General features: G+C 52.1%; 2 protein-coding genes across 3 annotated transcripts in view; one reads left to right on the forward strand and one right to left on the reverse strand.

The window, feature by feature from the left end:
- Window positions 1–8,107, forward strand: part of MYO1H (myosin IH) — an 89,539-nt gene extending 81,432 nt beyond the window's left edge. The window contains exons 23-32 of the mRNA XM_043438627.1: window positions 534–618; window positions 1,289–1,448; window positions 2,205–2,288; window positions 3,046–3,139; window positions 3,347–3,402; window positions 4,240–4,375; window positions 4,908–4,978; window positions 5,349–5,446; window positions 6,639–6,738; window positions 7,975–8,107. Of these exons, the coding sequence (XP_043294562.1) occupies window positions 534–618; window positions 1,289–1,448; window positions 2,205–2,288; window positions 3,046–3,139; window positions 3,347–3,402; window positions 4,240–4,375; window positions 4,908–4,978; window positions 5,349–5,446; window positions 6,639–6,738; window positions 7,975–7,998 (908 nt within the window). The 3' untranslated portion in view covers window positions 7,999–8,107. The remainder of the gene's footprint in view (window positions 1–533; window positions 619–1,288; window positions 1,449–2,204; window positions 2,289–3,045; window positions 3,140–3,346; window positions 3,403–4,239; window positions 4,376–4,907; window positions 4,979–5,348; window positions 5,447–6,638; window positions 6,739–7,974) is intronic.
- Window positions 8,108–8,691: 584 nt separating this feature from the next.
- KCTD10 (potassium channel tetramerization domain containing 10) overlaps window positions 8,692–14,418 on the reverse strand; it is a 33,523-nt gene continuing 27,796 nt past the window's right edge. For both annotated transcript variants that reach the window (XM_043438617.1, XM_043438609.1), the window contains exon 7: window positions 8,692–11,493. In XM_043438617.1, the coding sequence (XP_043294552.1) occupies window positions 11,269–11,493 (225 nt within the window). In that variant the 3' untranslated portion in view covers window positions 8,692–11,268. The remainder of the gene's footprint in view (window positions 11,494–14,418) is intronic.

A 14,418-nucleotide genomic window follows, 5' to 3' on the forward strand; every position in this document is an offset into this window, starting at 1 on the left:
CTGTTGATAGACATTTGGGTTGTTTCCGGTTGGTTGTTTTTGTAACAGTGTTGCTGTGAGGAACACAAGAAAAGCACTTTGAGTTTCGTAATTAACTGGGGAAAAAAAAAATCTGAGAAGCATTTAAAAATTGGGACACGAGCCAGAAGTCTAATTTTTGGATGTCCCCATTTTTAACGTAGATGACTATACATGGGATAGAGACAGGGCAAGTGCAGTGGCGAGACTAACCTGTGCCCTCAAGGGCCTCTCTGGTCCCTCAAAAAGACCTGGGGAACCTGGCCCCCAGCACGATTTCAGGGTTTCCCTTGATACACCCCAGCTCCCTCTGCTCCCCTGTCCCCCGGGTTCAGGGGTCCCTCTGGGCACCTCTGGGTAGAGACTGAAGACTCTCGTCCCACTTTCCATCTTGGGGGCTGGCAGAGTGCTGACGGGCGTCCAGGTGTTTGTGGAGGGGGTGAATCATTCTTGAAGAGGCTCTTGTATTTAAGGGATTGCGCTCACCTTCTAATGCCAGCGGTGACCTCTTTCAGCCATTATACTCGAATCCCACTGGCGTGGAGCCTTGGCTCGGAAGGAGGCCAAGAGGAGGAAGTGGGCGGTGCAGATTGTAAGAAAGTAAGTTCTCCATCGGCTTTGGTAAGGCGGCAAGGTTTCTGAGTGCCACCGCTGTACTGCAGAGGGTGGTCGTGAACTTGGCTGAGATTTTTGGCTTTGGGCAGAAAACCCGTCTTTCCTGCAGGACATCAGCCCTGAGGACTTGTGTTCCGTCTCCTTCCTCTGAGTACCCTCACTGGACGGTGATCACAACTCACAACGTTTGACGTTTCTCTTAGCCTAGTTCTCAAGTCACAAAATCAAATGCCTTCTGAGGCCAGGCAGGTGCAGCAGGTCTCATGAGCTGGTAGGGTGGGGACTGAGGCGAAAAGAAACCCTCAGTCCGCCTCAGAGGGGCAGTCATCACCCCGCTTCAGCCAACGCCTGTCGGGCCAGTCTGGCCAGTTCTTTGAATTTCTTTCAAGGAAAGCTGGAAGTCTGGCTTTCATGCAATACCTCCCATTTGTTGTTTTTGGCAACAGATTCAGGTTACTCAAAACAAAACCAAAAAACGGCGTGGGTGAGATAGAACATATCTTTGGGGGCAGATTTGACCCGCGGCCCTCCATGGTGAGCAAATTTAATCTCCCATCGTTTTGGCTGACGCTGAATCAAACCAGTGTGGCAGAGAACTCAATGAAGAAACAGGAAGTGAGGAAATAGGAAACTAACAACACTCTCTCCCGTGTAGGTTCATAAAGGGGTTCATCAATCGCAACAAGCCCCTCTGTCCTGACAACGAGGAGTTCATTGTGTTTGTGCGCAAGAATTACATCTTGAACCTCCGGTATCACGTCCCAAAGAACGTCTTGGACAAGAGCTGGCTGAGGCCTCCTGGCATCTTGGAAACTGTAAGGACCATTCCAGGACACATGTGGCAGATGGCGTGGGTGGAGCTTAGTGAAAGTTGCTCAGTCGTGCCAGACTCTTTGTGACATCATGGACTGTACAGTCCATGAAATTCTGCAGGCCAGAACACTGGAGTGAATAGCCATTCCCTGCTCCAGGGGATCTTCCTGACCCAGGGATCAAACTCAGGTCTCCCGCATTGCAGGCGGATTCTTTACCAGCGGAGCCACCAAGGGAGACTGTTGGTTTGTGCTGCCTCACCAGAAAAAGCATTTCCCCATGAGGGCGATGCCTGAGCAACCGAACTCAGAATCTGTCATATTCTCTCTCGAAGTAGGATGCCAGAGGAGGTCTGTTTACACAGAGCACTTCTGAATGGCTTCTGTCTTTACTGGGACCTTTCACATAGGTTCAGGGACTGTCGCCTAGAACAGTGTTTCTCAGATGCTCCAGGGACGCTGTGTGTCTGGAGCGCAGAGTGGGGGGCGACTGTAAGATTCCTGGGCCCCCTCCCACTGGGGCCCCTGAGTCAGCGTCTCTTGGAACCTCCTAGCCAGCAATCCAGGCAACTCAAAACTCATTCAAGGTTAAAAACCACCAGTTTAGCCATAGCGAAAAGACTGGAAGATGAGCAGCTCCCTTTGATCAGAAAACATTTTAACGCTGTGCTTTTACATCACCCTGAGTTCAGCCCTGCTTTCAAAGCTTCTGTTTTGGTGGCTGAAGGCAGGCGGAAAACGGGTGTGTTCCCCACACAGGCGTCGGATCTGCTCAGGAAGATGTGCACCAGGAACCTGGTCCGGAAGTACTGCCGTGGGATCACCGCCGAGAGGAGAGCCCTGGTAGGGACGCGGCGTGTGGGCAGGTGGCAGGACCGGAGAGGGGTGGGTGCCAGCCCCTCAAGGGCCAGCGGTCCTCATCCACCATCTCACCTGTAAGCCGAAGGTCACACAAGGCTCATGCCTCACACTTGCCTTGAGGATAAAACGCGCGTGGACCACTTAGCAGAGAGCCCTCCTGAACTGGCAAGTGTCAAGCACCATCACTCTCTTGCTAGCATTGTTACCATGGAAACACCATCCAGACAGCCCCCTCTCTGGAGGTGTGGTTTTACGTTCATCTGCCGGTCAGCAGATTTCCCCCCCCCGCCCATAAAGAGCTAGAGGGTAGTATTCTAGGCTTTGCGGGCCACACCATTTCTGTTGAAATTACTGTGCCATAGAAACCTGTAAATAAAGGGCACAGCCATGCTCCAAAACATACATCACTCACAACACTTTACTGGATTTGGCCCGCGGGCTGTAGCTTGTCACCTCTGACCCAGAAGAAAGTGCTCTCTGAAACAGTGAAATTCTACTTCCAAGAAGTCAGTGCAAGTAGAGACGAGCCCAAGCGTCAGCTTCAGTCTCTAAGCAGTAGAATGTTTGGCGCTTTGGTCCAAGCCAGGTGTGTTTGACTTCTGCGTGCTCTGACTCCTCGGCAGAGGGGTGGCAAGGCTCCCCAAGGAACCTGACTTGTTCAGTCAAGTCAGCGCTAACATGGAACTCTTTGGGTCCCCAAGAGCCTCATGGCTACTGTTCTGTACTTTAACTATACCAGATGCAGGAAAAGGTGGTCACGAGTGAAATATTCAGGGGAAAGAAAGAAGGCTACGCAGAAAGCTTAAATCAACCCTTTGCCAACAGCCGAATAGGTAAGTCTCTTTTTCCATCTACATGTTCGTTTGCCCTATTTAAAAAAAAAAAGTCAAAGGAAGATGTTTGACGCCTAGCATTTCCTGACAGCTATCTCCCAGCTTGAGGTCTAGTTCACAGGGAGACATAAAACCAGCTGATGCCTCTGGCTTCTGCCCAGGGCTGGTACCCAGTGATGACTCGCTGTGTTCTCGTTGCTTCCTTAGATGAAGGAGACATTAACCCCAGAGTGCTTCAGCTCCTCAGCAGCGAGAAAATCCAGGTAAGGAGCTGTGTGTCCTCGCCTGAGACAGGACTTCCCCACGAGATCTGAGAACAGGTCTGTTTCCTACCCAAAACGGGGCTGGAAGCACTATCTGAAAGCAGGGGTGCGTGTGTGTGGCCCCAGCTCTCAGCTGTGGTGCTCCAGATGCTGAGATGATGGGGACCCCGTAATCTTTGGTACCCGCTGCTGCTCTTACGGTCCTTATCTGCCACCCCACTGTGTTTGATGTCCTGTGAAGTTGAGTGGAATGTGGCCATGCACGTAATCATTAGACATTCCCTGTTAGAAGCAGTGTGGTGGGGGTGCCTGGGTACCCACGTGGGCTTCGTAACTGAGCTGCGCGACTCCCGGGCAGGTGACTTACGGGCTCAGCGTCTTCGTGTTTCTGTGAATGGGGAGGACAGAGGGGCCGGGGGTGTGAGGGGCGCAGGCATGCAGCAGCCAGTGACCTTGGCGGTGCTGGGGGTTGCTGGGTCACTTTGTCTCCTGGGCACCAGAGACCTGTGACTGGGTTAGATTGCTCTCCAGCGGTCAGGGCTCCAACGCCTGCAGAGTGTCTTCATCTCTGCTGAGTTTTCAGAGCAGCCTGGTGAGGCTGATGGCCGGGGCCTTGAATTCCTCAGGTCAATACCAGAATCAAGAGCCAGAGCCAGGAATCACATCTATCTCACAGAGAGCCAGGGTTCAAAGAAAACCCAGCTGTGCACCATCTGAGCCCCTCTCATTTGAGTGCCTGAAGCCACGATGCTAGAGTCCGAGGAACAGGGAACTCGGCAGTCTGCCCCCTCCCCTGTGATTCGAGCATCCCTTGGAGTGACGGTCCCCTCCTTGCAGTATGGTGTCCCGGTCATTAAATACGACAGGAGAGGCTTCAAGATGCGGCAGCGGAAGCTCATCTTCACTCAGAAGGCAGCCTACGTGGTGGAACTTGCCAAAATCAAGCAGAAAATAGAGTACCCCACCCTCAAAGGTAGGAAGCAGGTGATCTTAAGATGACTCACTGGGTGGACTCAGCTCCCAGGAGCACCAGCAAGGAAGCAGCTCCTTCGTTGAAAGACCAAGTGAGGAACTTCCCTGGTAGTCCAGTGGCTAAGACTCTGCGCTCCCAATGCAGGCGGCCCAGAAGGCCCAGGTTCCCTGTCCAGGACCCCCAGGACCCACATGTTGCAACTAAGACCCAGCACCGCCAAATAAATAAATATTTTAAAAAAGACCTTAGTGAAGGGTGCCCACAAAACCCAGGGCAGCCCGGCCTGGCCTGTGCCTCTGATTCCAGCATAAAGCCCCATGGCATCTCACCCCAACATCCAAGTAGAAGGCCAGTCACTCGTGACAGCTTATTCCAAGCACAGACGCTAACTGCTGGAGTATGTGCCCTCCACCCCAGTCAGCCCAGCTAGGAGGGAAAAAGCGTGGGGTTGGGAACCCCAAGCGGGCCTCTTTTCTCTGTATTCATGTCCACTTGTCCAGTTCCTGGCCCCCGACTTTGCATCTCTCCTAAGGTGTCTCCACCAGCAGCCTCAGCGACGGGATCTTAGTCATTCATGTTTTGCCAGCAGACATCAAGCAAAAGGTAACTGCTGGCCGTGGGGCGGGCTGTTAACAGGGAGAAACACTGCCGAAGTCTTTAGCTGCCCCCAGTGAAACCTCAGTGGTAGTTTTCCTTGAAGCCACTACGACTGAAGGGCTTCCCAGGTGGTGCTAGTGGTAAAGAACCTGCCCACCAACGCAGGAGACTTAGAGAGATGCGGGTTTGATCCCTAGGTCGGGAAGATCCCCTGGGAGGAGGAAATGGCAAGCCACTCCAGGATTCTTGCCTGGAGACTCCCCATGTTCAGAGGCGCCTGGTGGGCTACAGTCCACAGGGTCACAAAGAGTCAGACACGACTGAGTGGCCGAGCACGCACCGCTGAAACGGCTGTGTCCTCGCCTCTCTGCCGCAGGGGGATGTCATCTTACAGTGCGAACACGTCTTTGAAGCGGTTACTAAGCTCACCATGCTGGCCAAGAAGGAGAACCTCGTAAATGTTGTTCAGGGAAGGTAGGTGGTCACATCTGGACTCAGACATTTAACACTGAGGGACTTACTATTACCTCATTATTGACTGGGGGAATTTTGCAGAAACCAATGTCTGTGGCCAGTGATTTTTATTTTGGCAGGCCGAAAATATAATTCTGTTAATTCACTAACTATTGAATATAATAGTGTTATATTCAATAGTTACACCTGACACACCTGTAAAGTCTTCCCCAGCACCGCTTCATTTTCACTTTCCATATCAGAACCAATCACTCAGGTTTTTTGTCTTTTTTTGGTCTAACATGCACACCGTCTGAATCAGAACTATATTCTGAAGAACTATCATCTTCTGAGACACTAGTATCTCTGTTGCTTGGGCAATCAGAGAGTATCTGCATAAAATCCACCAAAACAGCCTTTTCCATTCAGAATTTCACGATGCGTCATTTTTGAAAACTTTACAGTAATGAACTTGGCATTTATGACATACACAAGGTTGGATCAAAAATCTGATGGGGCAAAATGTGAATGATAACAACAATCCTAAGTTGTATAATGAACCATTGATCAATTTTAAGCTCTAGCAACTAGTTACAGTGATATTAATTGCATCACTCTCTAAAAATGTATTGCTACAACTCCAGTCAATAACATCTGGGTAACAAAAGACATATCAATATGTCTCTGGTCAATAATGTATTAACAGATCAAGGAAGATGCAAATGTTAATTGTTTCACCCATGCCTGCCCCTCCTGGAAAAGCAAGCACTGCCTACCTGCAATAACTTTCTTCCCTCCTCAGCTCCTAGGACAAGGGCTCCAGAGAAATGGAGTCAGCGATCACTCATTTTCCTAAGGGAACCAATAGTTTCCCAAAGAGGTGCTTATGGTCTTAAAGGAAGTTGTCACCAGGTGAAAGGGGGACCCCTGGGCCAGAGCAGGTGACAGCCACACCCCTGCTGTTGATGCCTGTGGAAGAGCTGTGCTAAATTTATTTGAGAGTAACGACAGGAATGCATGGCCATTTTCCCAGCTGCAGAAATGGTTTTCTTCTGATAACTCAAATACACAATTAAAAGTCTATAATGAAACAGGAATTTGATCTTGAAACTAGTAAGCGTCACAAGTGAATTTCTTTTGCAGAACCAAAGCTGGAACAGAAAAGTAATAAAGCATGTCAGTAATTTATCATTTTGTGTATTAATATTTTAAGTTTACAGTTTTGTATTAGTCCTGGAAAAGAAGGCACGATAGTTTTTGACACCGGACCAGAGGAACAAATCTATAAAGATAAAAACGGACAGTTGACAGTGGTGAGTGGCGGGGTCTGGGGGAGGGAGGCGTAAGCTGTTTTAAATGAGACTATAGGTTAAAACCCTCCTCATTTCAGTCCTCCTCGGGCTCCTCTGGTGGCTCAGACAGTAAAGAATCTACCTATAATGCAGGAGACCTGGGTTCAGTCCCTGGGTCAGGAAGATCCCCTGGAGAAGGGAACAGCAACCCATTCCAGGATTCTTGCCCGGGAAATCCCATGGACAGAGGAGCTTGGTGGGCTACAGTCCACGGGGTCACAGAGATTCAGACACGACTGAGTGACTAATACTTTCACTTTCACAGACTGACCGGAATCACAATCGTTTATTTTTCCCTCTGAGTCTACATTGAACAACAGTCAGGAATGGGTACTAGAGATACAGATGCAAACGCTGAATGAAAAAGGGAAACAGTTTACTCGCCACATTTACTTGTCAGGGGACCAGAAGCTGACATTCAATTCTTCTCAGTATTAAATGTCCAAGCACAACTCTTCACTGGGTGGCCAAGGCCTGATGCCTTCCCATGTGGTTCTCAAGCGAGTCTCCACATGGGAAACTCCTGGCGAGCTTTGAAAAATACCAAGTGTTCGTGTCTCCCCCGTCACCACCCCGAAGACACCATGATGCTACAGGCGGAGGGTGAGGCCTGGGCTCTGGAATGGGAGGCTCCTGGCACCAAGGAGCAGAGGTTTGGGAGACAGGTCCATGTTAAAAAATCAAGCCTCATGCTCTTCCCTAGTGAGTCTGATCCAACTTGGCTGGGAAATGTCAACTATTCCACCCCAAGGTGTTTGAATCTTTTAAGATGTCTGTTGTATATGTACCAAGGATTCACAGTTTGCTACAAACTAATTTGAAAATGGTCTAACAACATGGAGCATCTCATATACATTTAACAATGAAATGTATTCTGTCAACAGGGACAAAATATTTAAGCATGATTTTTAACATAATGGATAAGGTGATTTTTCAGTTTACAAGCTGTCTTAAAGCCTTTGCCCCATGTTCCTCCCTGGCTGGCCCAGGCTGAAGCTAACAGGCCTCAGGGAGCCCATTTCTAGATGTGGCTCAGCTCACGGCAGGGGGTGGGGTGGGGATGGACATGGTGCGGGGGGCGGGGCCGGCTGCTCACAGCTTGTCCACGTCTGCCTCGACCATGTGGGCGGCTGGGGTGCTACCGGCGTCCTTCCGAGGGAGGCGAGACCTCTGAGCCCCAGCGTGTACCCCTCACAGGTGTCGGTCCGCAGGAAGTCCTGACGGAAGACGGCATCTGACCTCTCCCATCGCCATTTTTGCTGCCACTGAGGAGAACACCCAGGAAGCTCGAATCTGGTCCCACGAGCGACACCTTCAAGCAAAGGTTCCAGCAGTTCTGGGAAAAAGATCATCCCTGAGGGAAGAGATGGCATCTTACGCCACCCCACAGGTGTCTTGTGGCACTAAAAGTGCCTTCTGGGGAGCCAACCTCAAATCACCCAAGGGGGTGCTTTTAAACGTCCCCAATAGGACCTACGCTAGATGGGCACTTGAGTATGTCATTATCGGGGGTGGGGGGGGGTGGGTACAGAGTCTGTCATGCTGCCCCTGAGGCACAATGAAATACGTGGTCTGAGTGCCTAAGGCTGCAAACTGTGAATTCTGCTTAAATAAGTGGAACTCAGGAACTCCCCAACTCCTTCGCGGCTTTAGGTTCCACGGGGTGAGGTGAAGCTCTCCCCACCCCAAACCTGTGCTCAGGCAAGAGCCGCTGACCGACCGTCCGCGTTTCCACCAGTCCTGCAGCCTCTCCACCCGAGACTTCCTGCCAGTGTTGGGAGTTCAAACACTCCAGAAAAATGACTCAGCTTTTCCACCCTGAGCAACCTGGAGGTGGGATCTCTGCTCTGAACCACACCTCAGTGCAGTGGCCAGACTGTGCTGGGCGTTTCTGAAAGGATCCACAAAAACAGATTTAAGTAGAAGCGTTATACAGAACTTTTATTTTACACACGTCCACAGAGGCTGGTACGACAAACAGTGACTGCTTCTGAAGCGCATGGTGTACTTTCTCCCGTGGCACAGAGACAGAAAGGTTAGTGACACACGTGTTACAGTGACTGGGGAGCAGGGAGCACACATCCCGGACGGAGGGCTGGGGCACCTGGATGGTGACACCCCGCTAAATCACTGCAGGGGGCGACTGTGAGGCCCGGCCAGCAGCTGTCATGGGCAGAGGCCCCCGAGTCGCCGCAATCAATGACTTATTTGGAAAAAAACCTGATTATGAGGGACCCAAAGCTGTATTGGTTTTTCCCACTGTAAGTTATTACAGTGTAATAAAAACTACACTCTAACAAATCTTAGGGCCAGTGATTTGGTTGGATGGTTCTTAAATACAGGTATTGACTTTTGCTGACCCTTAGTGCTCACATAAGAGATCAGTTCCTTGAAGAATATGTCTGATAACAGAGCCTTGGACCAGCCAATGCTTCGTCATCATCAGCTCACGGCTATAGGCAGCTAACAGTATCACTCACTATGGAATGCTTTCATGAACTTGTTCATATCCCAGGAAAGCAAAGACTTCAAACTCCAAGTGCAAAGTTGGGGGAGATGTGAAAACAGAGATTGCCAGAAACATTATTAAGTCACTATAAACATTATAAGGTGTAGAAGCCCCGACAGCTCAGACTGATCCACAAACTTACTCTTCACGTAAACATTTAAAAACAAAGGAGAACTTACATGATGGCTTTTCCATTCCTACAGAAAACATCAGAACTGACATTCACTTTACCGTTCTAGAAAAGGACAACCCAAACAGCAGGGTTGGTGTTTAAAACTTCCATAGTAGAAAATATTTACAAACCACATTTAATTAAGCCCCCTCCCTCCCGTCCTCAGCACTTAATAAAATCCAGGTGGCCTATATACGAAAGTTGCCCACACAACAGTTTAAAAAGCATCTACCCCTGTATGTGATTTTTAGGTTCGATCATGATTGTTTGCAAGTTTTACTGTAGGCTTTGCTGCTGGATACAAAATAAAGGTATACAACTGTCCCAAGTAGGGCCGGATGTACAAAGTCTAAGCAGTAAAAACCATTTCAAAATATAAACTCGTTTTTTGGGGAATACACTGTCAAAGGCTGCCCGTATTAATACCTTTGGTATAAAACAGTCACTTGAATAGCTGACAAAACCCATCCAGACCGTACACGCACCCTCACCTTCCTGGAACTACTCTACCAGCCTACTCTCAGCCACCCACATTCGTCACAACTCCCTCTGGGCCGGCACGGGCGCGGAGAGGCGGGGAGGTAGGTCACCGAGAACGTCCGCCCCCCACGAGCGCCGTGTGGGCAGCAGGGCTCCAGCGCGGGCCCCTCGGGCCCCCCAGGCACACATCCTCATCCACAGTCACGCACATCCCTTAAGCAAACATGAACACGGACACTGACCGGACCCCAGAAACCTGCACAACCTCTCAATCTGCTTGCTGACAGCCACGTCACACTGTGTAAGACTCCAAGGCGGAGACCCGGAGGGCAACTCCGGGTGACAGCCATCCTGTAGTGAGCACTGGTCCTGCCTGGACGCCAGAACAGAGTCTGGGGCCAGGTTTCCTTTCTTCTTAGCCAAGGGGAGGGCATCCGCTTGGGGCAGCAAGCCCTGCTTAACAGGGCAGAAGGCCGGGGAGGAAGGAATGGAGCCACCGGGCAGCGGTCTGTGTGCTGTGCCCGTGAGCAGGCCAGGCGGCCGGCCTGGAATGGAGTGGGTCCCCAAGGTGGGGGGCAGGGGGGTGGGGGGTGGGGGCAGGCGGGAGGAGCGGGGGGAAGCTCTGCCCACAGCCAGACCACAGATCGGCCGAAGGAGCAACAGGCCTGCCCTTCGGCAGAGCTGGGCAGCCAGGGGCACGCTGGGAACCACAGCAGAGAGGCGCGAACCCCCAGGGCACACCTCCCACGGCCAGGAGCTGCGGGGCTCCACCCACAAGCTCTCTGAGCGGCGCCCACGGCCAGATGGGCAGCTCAAAAAGCCCTGGAGCCTGTGCCAGGCCCATCATACAGGAACGGGGCCAGGACGCTGGGCTGCAGGGTGGGGAAACATGGGGACGCCACTGGTGACCACCAACCATGGGCCCTGCTCCCAGCTGGCAAACGGAACCCTGGAGGGAAGGCCCCCCGGGAAGGTCAGAGAGGCAGTCAACACCCCCCAAAATAAATACTGCAGAGGTGTTTCTCACACGCACACCCCACCCGTTCACCCAGCCCCTCCTCTGGAAGCAGGAAAAGCCTGGCTCCAGCGCTGCTCAGATTCTCTGGGAAACAGAGACTGTGGACCCGGCTTGTTCACCAGCTGGGGTGCGTTCACCTGGGTAAAGACATCAATTTACCTTGTCGAGAAATACCAAAATCATTTGGTTTGTAGGGAAGTCTCTCCAGACTCTGGGGGAAGTGGCAGGCATCTGGGAGCCGGGGGGGGTGCTGGGTGCACAGCAAGGGGGTGCGGGCGGGCGGATGGGGGGGCGGCGGGGGACCCCACCCGCTCACTGGTGGAGGTGGGCCCGGTCATCTGGGCGCTTGATGTGGATCCGTCGCACACGCTCGATCCGCTCCCGCTCCCGCTCCTCGTCCTCGTCCAGGTGGTGGGAGCGCCCGGCCGCCCCGCCCGTGGCCTCCAGGAGCGCGTTGTCAGGTCCCCGGCCATCCTGGGCCTCGTACAGCAAAATGTTCAGGGTCTCCTCGTAGATCCGGGCTTCGGGGAACTCCACCTGCGGCCCCACAGAACACAAGGCGGTTAAGTTAGCATCTCAGAGCTCCCCCTCCCCTGCCCACCTCTGCTTCCGTCGAGGACTTGAAAGCAGCGCCATTTGGCCCCAGCAGGCCCCCAACAATCGGTAAGACAGTCATGATCACGTCCCAGGTGGTTACAGCTTTCAATGGGCAACACGTACACACGGCGGTGGATTCACACAAGAGATAAAACGGATGCAGTGCAATGGGTCTCTCTGCCCCTCGTTTCCTTTCCGTGGACACTGGCATCATTCCCAACATGGTGCTTCTAACAAACAGGGCTACACCCTTGCACACCCGTCATTCCACACCTTAAGGCAGCATTCTGTCCAGAAAGGGACCACCGGGGGGGCCCTCATGAAACGGATGATTATAATCCCTCCCCACTCAGTAAAGCACCGTGTCTGTTCACCGCCCTTCGGGGTCAGGCGCCATGAGTAAGAGGCAGGTCCCAGGCACCTGTCTCAGGCAACAGAATGAATCAGTGAGAACTGGCAAAGCACTTGAGATGCTGCACCAAGGAAGACGGCAACGATGCAGAAACCCAAGTGGGACATCTGTGCAGTGACTTGGGGCAACAGAACCTGAGTGTTGGCGCCAAAGCTCAGCTTCTGGAGGTTTGGGTTGAAAGGAGGAGGAGGAAAACAGTCCCTCTGAAGGGGTGGCCATCCCAACACCACCTCCCTGGAGATAGGAGCCTGACGGGACAGGACGCAGAGTGAAGGAAGCAGGGAAGCCTGGCCTCCATCCTGGCTCCACCACTAACCAGCTGCCCAAACAAGAGCTCAGGCTCACTCCAGAACCCACCCAAAACTCTACACACAGTTGGGATCCGACCGTGAGGCCTCTCAGTACCTCTCCTGCCCCTTAAACTCCAAAAACATAAAGCAATTATTTTAAAGTTTAATCAATATGATGACTAGACTTTGAATATTCAGGGCAGATGCAATCCATGTACAGACAAAAAAAACAAACTATGAGCACTTTCCTGGTATTCCAGTAGTTAAGAAATTGCCTTGCAACACAAAGAACTCAGGTTCGATCCCTGGCCTGAGAACTAAGATCCCATATGCTGCAGAGCAACTAGGCCCAAGAGCTGATGCTATGGCGCCCACTCACTTCAGAGCCCACGCACCACAACTAGGATGTCTAGGCGCCACAACGAAAGATCCCAAGAGCTACAACTAAGACCATGACACAGTGGGGAGTCTAGTTACTGGTGGAATTCACAGCCCTAAGGACAAGTTCACAGGAGAAAAGAACTACGTGACTTCCCAATGTTGGAGAAAGTGTTAGTCACTCAGTCACGTCTGACTATTTGTGACTCCATGGACTGGAGCTCCTCTGTCCACGGGATTTTGCAGACAAGAATACTGGAGTGGGTTGCCATTCCCTTCTCCAGGGGATCTTCCCGATGCAGGGATTGAACCCGTGTCTCCTGAAGTGCAGGGAGATCCTTTATAGTCGTAGCTACCAGAGATGCCCCAAGTGAACAATTCTGGTCACCCCCACTATCTCTGGAAGGAAAAAAAAGAACCCCAGTGCTCTTCCCTTCCTGGCTACCTTAAAACAATATGTATCTTTTAGGATATGTTCTACATAAATAAAATCTTTTCAGAAGTGAAAATTTTTTTTTTTTTAATTTCTGGCTTTTACTTGGTGGTCTGATTTGCCTCTCATTTGCATTTTGCTTCTTGAGGCTGCTCCAGGAGTGAACAGAGCTGTGGGCTTCTCGGGCTGCAGCAAGAATGAGGACCTAACAGGGGACCTACAGGCCTGTGTGAAGGTGACAGGGTGTGGCCTACTGCACGCATCCCTGGTCATCAGACTTCCCTTAGGTTGAAAAGGAGATGACAGAGTGTATGGGACGGCTAAAAACAAGACAGGAGAGCAATCAAGATGGCGGAGGAGTAGGATTCGACGCTCGCCTCCTCCCACAAATACATCAAAGGTATGTATAATTGACATGTGCAATGATTCTCGCCGAATGTCTACTGAATGCTGGCAAAAGAGCCCAGACTGCTCAAAGGGCGAGAAAATCTCCACAGACTGGGTACGAAAAGAGAAAAAACAGCAAGAAACCAATCGGGATGGGACCTGTGCCCCTGGGAGGGAGCTGTCAAAGAGGAAACGCTCCTGCACCCTGAGAAGCCCGGCACCCCTGGGAGATCTGCTGGGACAGGCGAGCCTGGGAGGAGAACACGGCGGCCAGAGTGGATGGAGGCGGCACAGACGGTCAGCAGGCTTGGGCTTGGGTCAGTGGGTGCTGCTTGGGCTGGGCGCTGGAACCTGGGCTTCAGAGGTCAGAACCGGAGAGAGGTCGGGGGATGGCAGTGTAGGGACAGACGGCGGGGGGCGGGGGGCTGGAATCCTGTGCAACCGCGGCTGGGAGTGTTCCCAGTGGATCTCTGGGCCACCCTAGAGACCAGCGACCATAGTGGGGTGCATGTGGGGAACGGCGGGACCCAGATTGCAGCATTCTTCCCTGTGTGCACACTTGCTGAGGGCAGGACGTTGCCTGCACGGGTTCCAGGGGTTGGTCACAGGCCAGAAGCTCCCTCCCTGACCCCAGGAGTGGTCATGGGGCCCCCTCTGCCACCCGCCCAAACAATAGGCATGGCTGCCAGATGCCTCTGCTCCCATCACATGGTGCAGGGGTGCCTGAGCTGCCTGCCACCACAGAGAATCCCAGAACAGGGCACCAGTTGCCGGATCTGCACACCACTTACCAAGGGGCAAACCACCAGCAAGTGCCGGGGAAAAGGCGACTGGCACCCATACTAAAAACAGCCCTGCACCTAACATCAAACCCACACAAGCTACCCAGGGACGACCCCACATGTGACCAGCCCTCCAAGACCACAGAAGACAACTGTTTCTCCTCAACTCACAGACTGGGAGAA

The sequence above is a fragment of the Cervus canadensis genome, chromosome 1 (assembly GCF_019320065.1).
Source record: "Cervus canadensis isolate Bull #8, Minnesota chromosome 1, ASM1932006v1, whole genome shotgun sequence".
Taxonomy (NCBI): Eukaryota; Metazoa; Chordata; class Mammalia; order Artiodactyla; family Cervidae; genus Cervus; species Cervus canadensis.